Source organism: Gopherus evgoodei, chromosome 5 (assembly GCF_007399415.2).
Source record: "Gopherus evgoodei ecotype Sinaloan lineage chromosome 5, rGopEvg1_v1.p, whole genome shotgun sequence".
Lineage (NCBI taxonomy): Eukaryota > Metazoa > Chordata > Testudines > Testudinidae > Gopherus > Gopherus evgoodei.
The window spans coordinates 135,168,440-135,178,683 of record NC_044326.1 but is presented as its reverse complement, the minus strand read 5'-3'; the positions used below and the strand labels follow the sequence as shown (position 1 = coordinate 135,178,683).

Below are 10,244 nucleotides of genomic sequence, written 5' to 3'. Positions count from 1 at the left end.
GAGGACATTTTGTAACGAGGCTACTGAAGTGGCCTGGGCTCTCACACCTTGCAGTGCAGGAGTATTTGTCAGCTAGCATAGCAGAACGCAGCTCGGGATCCATTTGGAAAGTAGTTGGGGATGAGACAGCTTCCCCTCGCATCTGTTTTGCAATGGATACAAACAGTCTGGGTGATTGTCTCAATGAGTTTGTTCTTCACAGGTAAAATGAAACAGCTCTATGGACATCTAGGAATGAAGTCTTTTGTCTTCATTAGTGGTGTGCAGTGAAGTAAGTAGATAAGCTGATTGTTTGAATGAGATGGAAGTCAGAGACCACTTTAGGAAAAAACTTCAGGTGCAGTATGACAGGGTGTACCAAACCCGTACTGGTCAGGCAGTGGTTAACCAGCTACTTTGGGCCCAAGAGACCATGCCCTCACCCTTCCTGGGAGGGAGTATATAAAAGGAAGCAGCTCAGCTCAGTCTGGGCTGGCTGAGGAGACTAGACATGCACTGTGGGTTCCTGCAGAAGAAGCACTAAGATTCCAGACTGCTGAAGCTGAGGACCCGGACTGCGCCATGGAGAACCAGTTGACTGTATGGGTCAAAGGGGCACCAAGCTGCTGCTACCTGAGGAGATACCCGAGTCAGGCCTATGGGTAGAAAGTGACCCAAGAGACACCTCTGGAGACAGAGAGACCTAACCCCCCCTCCATGTGGTGCCTGCTTTCCTAGGGCCCTGGTGTGGAACCGAGTGGAGTAGGGTGGGCCCGGGTTCCCCTACCCTCCCTGTGCCTATGCCTGGGTGCTACAGCTGTGGACTGTTGCTGCTAGGCATTACTGCCCTGGACTACTGATACTAGGTGCTACTGTCTGGGGGTTGCTGATACTGGCCACTACTGCCTTGGACACCTGCCGTTAGGCCTTGCTGCCCAGAAGAAAAGGGCAGTTCTGGGGACATTTACCACTAGGCCTTGCTGCCCAGAAAGAAAAGGTGGTCCTGGGAATCCTTACCACTAGACTCGCAACCGCAGCAGAGGGAGCAACTTCTATTTGAACCCCGTCATCTCCCATGACTTGCAGTCTCACTGTCATCTTATCCGTGTGCAAGACTGTATATGGCAGATCCACCATAAGAGCTCCCAGTTACCCATCCTTCTAGCTGAGGTGATGGCTACTGCGATGAGGTGCCCCCGCCATGCAACCCCTGAGCACAAGAATGTGGGCCAGAAAGGGCCAATTAACTTTATATGCTGTCCCTAGGGGGAGCCAGGGATTGATAAGCACTAACTGAGAGTAGTGGATGTCCATATGAAAGAAGGCATTCTTCACATCGAGAGCTATGAACCAGTTCTCTGTGTTCAGTTGTAGAATAATTGGTACCAGTGTGACCAGTCTGAACCTCAATTTGCAGATAAAGACACTGAGTTGCCTGAGCTCTAAGATAGGTATCCATCCCACTTTCTTCTTTCAGATGAAGAAGAAATTTGATTAAAATCTTTCCTCCCCACTATTGAAGAGGTACTGGTTCCATAGTTCCCTGAAGCAGGAGAAAGTTCATCTCTTGAATGAGCATCCCCTCGTGAGAGTGGTCCCTGCAGAGAGACAGGGAAGCAGATTTCAGGGTCAAGGGGGACAGGAATTATATAGTACTACTGAGATTGCACTAGATTGAGAACCCATCTGTCTGTTATTGCCTGCCAGGCATAGGCAAAGTGTGCTACTCAGCTGCCAAATTTAGTCTGTAGGCACATAGTGGATGGATGTTGCATCTGAGGTGGTTCACAGCTCTTGTGCATCCTGTAAAAAATAATTCTTTGTGGGAGGCTGAGGTTACGAGGAAGACGAGGAGGGATCATTCTGTTTGCTCCTCTGCAGCTTCTGCCTTTTCTGTGTTGGTTCGTAAGCCCTTTGGTGGTAGAAGTGCCAAGGCAGTGGATGATAAGAACATAAGAACGACCATACTGGGTCAGACCAAAGGTCCATCTAGCCCAGTATCCTGTCTACCGACAGTGGCCAATGCCAGGTGCTTCAGAGGGAATGAACAGAACAGGTAATCATCAAGTGATCCACTCCTTGTCATTCATTCCCAGCTTCCGGCAAACAGACGCTAGGGACACTATCACTGCCCATCCTGGCTAATAGTCATTGATGGACCTAGTCTCTAGGAACTTATCTAGTTCTTTTTTGAACCCTGTTATAGTCTTGGGCTTCACAACATCCTCTGGCAAAGAGTTCCATGGGTTGACTGTGTGTTGTGTGAAGAAATACTTTCTTTTGTTTGTTTTAAACCTGCTGCCTATTAATTTCATTTGGTGACCCCTAGTTCCTGTGTTATGCGAAGGAGTAAATAGCACTTCCATATCTACTTTCTCTACACCAGTCATGATTTTACACACCTCAATTATATCCCCTCTTAGTTGTCTCTTTTCCAAGCTGAAAAGTCTCAGTCTTATTAATCTCTCCTTATAAAGAAGCTGTTCTATACCACTAATCATCTTTGCTGTCCTTTTCTGAACCCTTTCCAATTTCAATATATCTTTTTTGAGAGGGGGTGATCACATCTGCACGCAGCATTCATGATGTTTGTACGGCTGAGGCCTACAGTTCTTCCGCCTCAGAGCTGGAGTGTAGGTCCTCAAGGAGTGAAGTGTTGCTCTTAAATCCTTCAGTGAGTGCAAAGTTTTATCGGTTCTATATCTAAATAGGTTGTTTCCTTCAAAGGGCTAGTCCTCCATTGTGGATTGTACTTTCCTGGGGAATCCCGAGGAATAAAGTCACAATGCTCTATGCACAACAATGGCCAATGAACATGCAGCAGGGTCAAATGCATCAACTGATTCCTGAAGAGAAGATCTAGTGATTAATCTATCGTCCTTGATTATCACCTGGAACTGCAATCTGTGCTCCTGCAGGAGTTTGTCCATAAACTCTATCAATTTGAAGAAACTGATCAAATCAGATTTTGAGAGCAACACATGACAACTGACTATATGAATTTCCAGGCAGGCTGAGGTAATAACTTTCCTTCTCATTTAGTGGCCTCATCTGACATGGTAGACTTCGTCTGATGACGTCTACTTCTTTCAGTAGTGGCTTGAACTAAAGAGTTTGGGGCAGGATGCGTAAATAAAAATTACACCCCCTTAGCCAGCACATAGCATTTATTTTGGAAGTGGCAGCACATGTGCCTGGCATATGTCAGATGACCTCCATGATGGTCTCATTCATGGTGAGTGCTACCCTGCTCAGCCATCTACTCTACAAAATGTCGAGGAATTTGTGAGGAGCCTCATATACCTCCTCCAGTGGGATCTGGTGGTGAGTCTCAGCCATTCTCCTCAACAGGTCTTGAAACTATCTGTAATTATGGGGAGGAGATGAGGCTGGTGCCACTGAGAATGAAGTTGCTGTCAAAGGTAGCAGTACCAACAGATTCTGTTCCTCTTCATCCTCCTTCATCAGTACTTGAGGATGCTCTGGCTCATCCGAAGGAAGGGAGTGTATCTTCATGATGCAAGCGTACCACTTGGGGCATCATGCATATATGTTCCACATCCTAGTAAAGCCAGTGAGATGGGCTGGACATTGGTTGGGGAGGTCCCTATGGCATGGGGCACCATCAGTCGCATGGTGGATATCCTTAAGTGGCCTCGAGGGAGCCCAAGAAGTCCCAGATGCTCTGTTGGGGCTGTCATTTGACTGAGGGGGTGATGGTCCTTCACCAACATCAGTGTCCTCCTCTAAGGAGAATGTAGGTTCCACTTATAGTGGTGGTGTCATCAGAACTGTGGTTGACGACATCCCATGGTTGGTGGGAAGGACAGGAAAGCAGCTTCTTCTCTCACCATCCCAATGCTGACTAAGTCAGGATCTCTCTACTGAGGACTGAATCCAAAAGGATGGGAGACTCTGAATCAAGAAGCATGATGAAGACCTCTGCACTTGTATGTCTGTCCATGCTGGTGGAAGGGCAAGGGCTCTTCTCTCTATGTACTGTCTAAGCCAGTATCAGTAAAGTCTTCAACACTGAAGCCCTTTTACTGGGGTGAAACAGTGCTGTCGGTACAGCTCTGCTTTAGCTGGTACTGACGGTTGACCGTCTTTGAAGTCTTGATGTTTCAGCTTTGTCCATACTGGTAGTAGTCCCATCTCTGATGCTATCGGGGCACCTTTTCTTTTTGGAGCTTGTGAATCAGCAACAAGATCCTTATGAGCCTCCATGACCAGAACAAGATGTCTCCTCTGCCTTTGAATGTGCTGGGGAAGAAGCTCTCCTCTTAGAGATGGATTTAGAGGGTGATCTCTCTGAGTATTTTGAAGTGTTTCCTGCCCTCATTAAGTGCCTGAGAAGTGGAGTCTTTGGTTCCGCTCCTGTGTCGGACGTTGCAGAGCTAAGAGGCATGCTCCTGAGTGCTTTGGGCCACTGCACAAGGGGATCTACCTGGCCTGGGTCACTGCAGCCTCATTGCACACAGCATAAAATGTTTTCTGAGTCTGTCTTCTCATGCCTAGTGGCTCTGGTTGGGAAAGGCATGGCGAATATTGCACTTGGAAGCTACATGAGCCTCTCCAAGACAACAGAAGCACTTTTGGTAGTCGTCACTGACTGAGAAGATCTGGGAGTTGGAGATGCAGGTCTTAAAGCCCAGAAGCTTTGGTATAATTGTCACCTTGTACAGGAGGTGTAGGGTAAACCCAAGTCTAACTCACTAACTGAATACCAAGTTAAACACTATCACAATCTACTAATAATAAGAAAAATATTTACAGAGAAACACTGAAAAGCTTTGCAGACACTGAAGAGGTTCATCTCAGACCATGTGGAAGTAGAAAGGAACTGGAAAGGTGGTCTGTCAGCACCGCCCTTTACATTCTTGGTTCAGAGCATAAGGAGAGGAAGGCCACAGATGTGGACCAACTGACACTATTAGCAAAAATCTTCTACTACTACAAGAGATGATCCTTATATGTCTTCCACTGTGGGGGCTCATGCACTTCATCCACCTGAGACCAGAAGATTTTTCCTAATAGCTAAATGGTGATAATCAGGAGATTTGCTAGTATCTACCTTCTCAAGATGTAAGTGTAATAATATAGTTTCCACTCTTCAACCCTGAGCCACAGACTCACAGGTAAGGTATTTTGTACAATAGGATAAAAATAGGTGCTTGGCAGCATTTGTGCATACTGGGCCAAATTCTCACTTATGTGACCAAGGGCCAAATCCTGAGGACTAGTTATGCAATCACTAGGGGCTAAAGATCTCCTATCAACCTATCTCCACACTCTTCATTGTGATGAGTGTAAGGATGGCAGCCCAAGTGTGGAAAGGGATGGAGGGGTAAGTACAGGCACAAGGAAGAGAAGGGAAACCAGTTCTACAGCGAGTCAATACTGCAGCCTCTCCAATTTCATTCTACACCAGCTCTGACCCTAGGTCAATTAGCCTAGTTAAGAACTTGGTTACGCAGCCACGTTGGTTGTACAATGACGTAGTTCTATAACTGACTGAGACAGGTTTCAGAATGAACAGCAGCACCCTCAGGGAACCAGGGGGGTGACATTCACTCCTCTAAAGAAGGCCAGCACAAGGCCTATGCATCATTTAAGTCCTCAAAATAAGGGGTGAGAAGAATTTAAGTAGCGCACAAGGGTGAATTTCACTCCATGCCTTTATCGTTAAGCACAGAAATACTAAACAGAGAGAGTGTATTTGTTTTCCAGTGTAACATTAAAATTAGCGCTGTCAAGCAATTAAAAAAAATTAAACACACGATCAAAAAAATTAATCGCACTGTTAAACAATAATAGAATACCACTTATTTAAATATTTTGGATGTTTTCTACATTTTCAAATATATTGATTTCAGTTACAACAAAGAATACAAGGTGCATAGTGCTCAGTTTATATTTATTATTTATTACAAGTATTTGCACTGTAAAAGAAATAGTATTTTTCAGTTCACCTAATACAAGTGTACAGTAGTGCAATCTCTTTATCATGAAAGTTGAACTTACAAATGTAGAATTATTTACAAAAAACCCGCATTCAAAAATAAAACCATGTAAAATTTTAGAAGCTGCAAGTCCACTCAGTCCTACTTCTTGTGCAGCCAATCGCTCAGACAAACAGGTTTGTTTACATTTGCAGGAGATAATGTTGCCCACTTCTTGTTTACAATTTCACCTGAAAATGAGAACAGGTGTTCTCATGGCACTGTTGTAGCTGGCATCACAAAATATTTACGTGCCAGATGCGCTAAAGATTCATATATCCCTTTATGCTTCAATCACCATTCCAGGAGACATGTGTCCATGCTGATGACGAGTTCTGCTTGATAACGATCCAAAGCAGAGCGGACCGACGTATTTCATTTTAATTATCTAAGTCAGACGCCACCAGCAGAAGGCTGATTTTCTTTTTTGGTGGTTTGGGTTCTGTAGTTTCTGCATCTGAGTGTTGCTCTTTTAAGACTTCTGAAAGCATGCTTCACACCTGGCCCCTCTCAGATTTTGGAAGGCACTTCAGATTCTTAAACCTTGGGTTGAGTGCTGTAGCTATCTTTATAAATCTCACATTGGTACCTTGAGTTTTGTCAAATCTGCAGTGACAGTGTTTTTAAAATGAACAACATGTGCTGGTTCATCACCCGAGACTGCTATAACATGAAATATTTGGCAGAATTCGGGTAAAACAGAGCACGGGACATACAATTCTCCCCGAAGTTCAGTCACAAATTTAATTAATGCATTTTTTTTAAACAAGCATCATCAGCATGGAAGCATGTCCTCTGGAATGGTGGTTGTAGTAGGATCAGGCATATGAACGTTTAGCATATCTGACATGTAAATACATTGCAATGTTGGCTACAAAATGCCATGCAAATACCTGTTCTCACTTTCTGGTGACATTGTAAATAAGAAGAGGGCAGCATTACCTCCCATAAATGTAAATAAACTTGTTTGTCTCAGCAATTGGCTGAACAAGAAGTAGGACTGAGTGGACTTGTAGACACTTACGTTTTACATTGTTTTGGATTTGAGTGCAATTATGTAACAAAAAACTACTTTTGTAAATTTCACTTTCACGACAGAGATTGCACTACAATACTTGTATGAGGTGAACTGAAAAATACTATTTCTTTTGTTTATCATTTTTACAGTGCAAATATTTGTAATTAAAAATAATATACACTTGGATTTCAGTTACAACACAGAATACAATATATATGAAAATGTAGAAAAACACAAAATATTTAATAAATTTTAATTGGCATTCTATTGTTTAACAGTGCAGTGATTAATCATGACTAATCAATAAAACGGCGATTAATCATCATTAATTTTTTTTAGTTAATCGCATGAGTTAACTGCAATTCATTGACAGCCCTAATTGAAATGTAAGTCTAATAACTCAAATGGAATGCATAACTAGATCATTAGACACTGACAGCTAGGAAAATAATAAGGCTAGGAATGTTCAGCTAGTCCAGATATCTAATGGCTGAAAAATGCTTAATGCTTTATCAATTTTTACAGTAAGACACTCAATGGAGGGGGGCTTTGCAGAGTTCATGCTCCCAGCCTTTAGGTAAGGAAGTGCTTATTGCATTATTCAACAATTGCTCTACATCAGTGTGGGCAAACTTTTTGGCCAGATCTGGGTATGGAAATTGTATGGTGGGCCATGAATGCTCATGAAATTGGGGGTTGGGGCGTGGGAGGGGTGCGGGCTCCAGCTGGGGGTGCGAGCTCTAGGGTAGGGCTGGGGATGAGAGGTTTGGGGTGCAGGAGGGTGCTCTGTGCTGCGGCTGAGGGGTTCAGAGGGTGGAAGAGGGATCAGGGCTGGGGGCTGGGCCATGGGAAGGGGTCAGGGGTGCAAGCTCCAGGCAGCACTTACCTCAAGCAGCTCCTGGAAGCAGCAGCATGTCCCTTCTCTGGCTCCTACGTGGAGGCACGGCCAGGAAGCTCTGCATGCTGCCCCGCCCACAGGCGCTGCCCCTGCAGCTCCCCTTGGCCACAGTTCCCGGCCAGTGGGAGCTACAGGGGCAGCACCTGGGATGGGAGTAACATGTGGAGCCCCCTGGCTGCCCCTACGCATAGTAGCCAGAGCAGGGACATGCGTCTGCTTCTGGGAACCATAGCACACGTGGAGTGGAGCAAGCCCCAGACCCTGCTCCCCAGCGGGAGTTCAAGGGCCGTATTAAAACATCTAAAAGGCCAGATGTGACCCCTGGGCCGTAGTTTGCCCACCCCTGCTCTACATACTAGCTGAGAGAGACTTCACAATCCCAAAAGGAAAGTGTTAGCACTATGTCATAATACAGTGAAACACTAAATGAGAATGGATTTATGAAGACTGAAACCATGGGTAAACAGATGCACTGCCCTGTTTGAAAGATACTGAGCCAAATTCAGAGGTGACTCACTGATTCTAAGAGAGTCCAGTTTGCACCTCTGCACGTGGCATAGTGTATCATCTGCAAAATCATTGGATCAAGGCCAAAAACGTAATGGTATTTGTTCTATCCGAGGTTGAGGCAGCAAAGCAATGTCTAGATTTAAACACCCAATGTCACTACAATAACAATATGAAAAAAATACTGAATTTAATAGCCATGCACTTACTGCTGGTCCAAACAGCTCCTGAGGATGATCCTGTATCGGAAGGATATGGAAAAGGACCTTGTGACCAAGGCTGATTTGCAGCATATTGTGATAAAGATGGCACCTGAGAGTTGTAAGAAAGGGGCATCTGAGAATGAAAATATCCATGCACTGGGTATATTTGAGCATAGTCAGGACTTTGTAGCTCCCCAAGAGCAGCATAACTAAATGACTGGGTGTAAAACATATTAGTGTGTGCATTATACACATTACTTGCAACTGCAGATGTGCCAGAATGAGCAAACTGTTGTACTTGGTAAGTTATCCCTTGGTAAGTCTGGGTTATGGAACTGCCATTGCTATCACTTTGATGACAAGAATAAAAAGGACAGGTTGTCTCATGAGCCTGCACTAAAGAACGTTGCACTGGAGGTGTTGATGGTGGAAGTTCATTTCGAAGGACAGCAGAATGTTCAGCAGGGCTTTCTGCTTCTTCATCGGAATCTGGTTCCAAAAGGGAGCACACCGATGGCGACTGTGTATTTTTGTTTGTCATAAGCACAGGAAGATCTGAAGTACTGACAGGCACACTGCGGGGAGACTCTGAGTTCTTTTCATGGTTCTTGTCTTTTCTGTCAGGTTTTGTGGCTAAATTATTAGTTTTACTATATTCCGCCAGTAAACTGGATCTTGATATACTTCCTGTGGCGTCTGATTCTTGCACACGCTGTAGATTTAGTGTAGCAGACACAGCAGAAGAACTATCACCTTGTTTTGTTGTTGACCTAACAGATTTGTGTGTTGAACATAAATTATTCTCAAGAGACTTTTGAAGTAGTGGCTCTTTTTCTAAAGACAAACTGGCATTTTCATGTTTCTTGTCACAGGGGGCAAAACCTTCACGATGTTTTCTTGCACTTTTGTAAAAATTACTGTTTCTTTGGATCATGTGCTTTAGGTTTGCTGATCTCTGCTGGCTCGTTAAGCCTTTTAAATTAACAAATGAGCTTTTTGAAGCATCTGGTGTATATTTAACATGTGGAGAGCAATAAACAGCTTCCAAGTCTTTTGAATGCAAAGGTGAGCACGGTAATTGGTCTTGCCCAGCTTTTTCTAGAGGCCTCTTGTTTCCTAGATTATCCGGTGAGATACTCAACGCTAGATCTTTTTCATTTTGAGGAGTAACTCTTGCATTCTCTCTAAAAAGAGCAAAACATAATTATATATTTGTACATCCACACTTTCTTTTTATCCCATTGGTAATAAATAATACATACATATCACTATCAAATACTGGTAGTAAAGAATTGTTTACAAGGCAAATGCATAAAACATCTGCTTTAATACTTTAAATATATATGGATTAACAACTCACTAGTCCATGCTATTTTATAATTACAGGATGTAATACTGTAGAATAGTATTCCACACCACTTTACTGTATTTTATAGTTCAGGCATATGTTATTCAACATTACACTATTTTTTTCAATTGGACATTATTCTAGAATTTCCTCAATGTTTAGTCTGTTCAGTCCAGTGTGGAAGTATTCTACCTGAGCAAAACTGAACAAAACTATACAGTTTGGATTCACAAACCAAATCACACATCTTATGCCTGAGGAAACCATGAAGGAGCTCTGCTCCTTGCTT

At 43.7% G+C, this 10,244-nt stretch overlaps 1 protein-coding gene across 1 annotated transcript in view; it reads right to left on the bottom strand.

Moving 5' to 3' along the window:
- Positions 1 to 9,669: 9,669 nt before the first annotated feature.
- TEX15 (testis expressed 15, meiosis and synapsis associated) overlaps positions 9,670 to 10,244 on the bottom strand; it is a 129,895-nt gene continuing 129,320 nt past the window's right edge. Inside the window, 1 exon segment of the mRNA XM_030565292.1 lies at positions 9,670 to 9,791. Within this exon segment, the coding sequence (XP_030421152.1) occupies positions 9,751 to 9,791 (41 nt within the window). The 3' untranslated portion in view covers positions 9,670 to 9,750.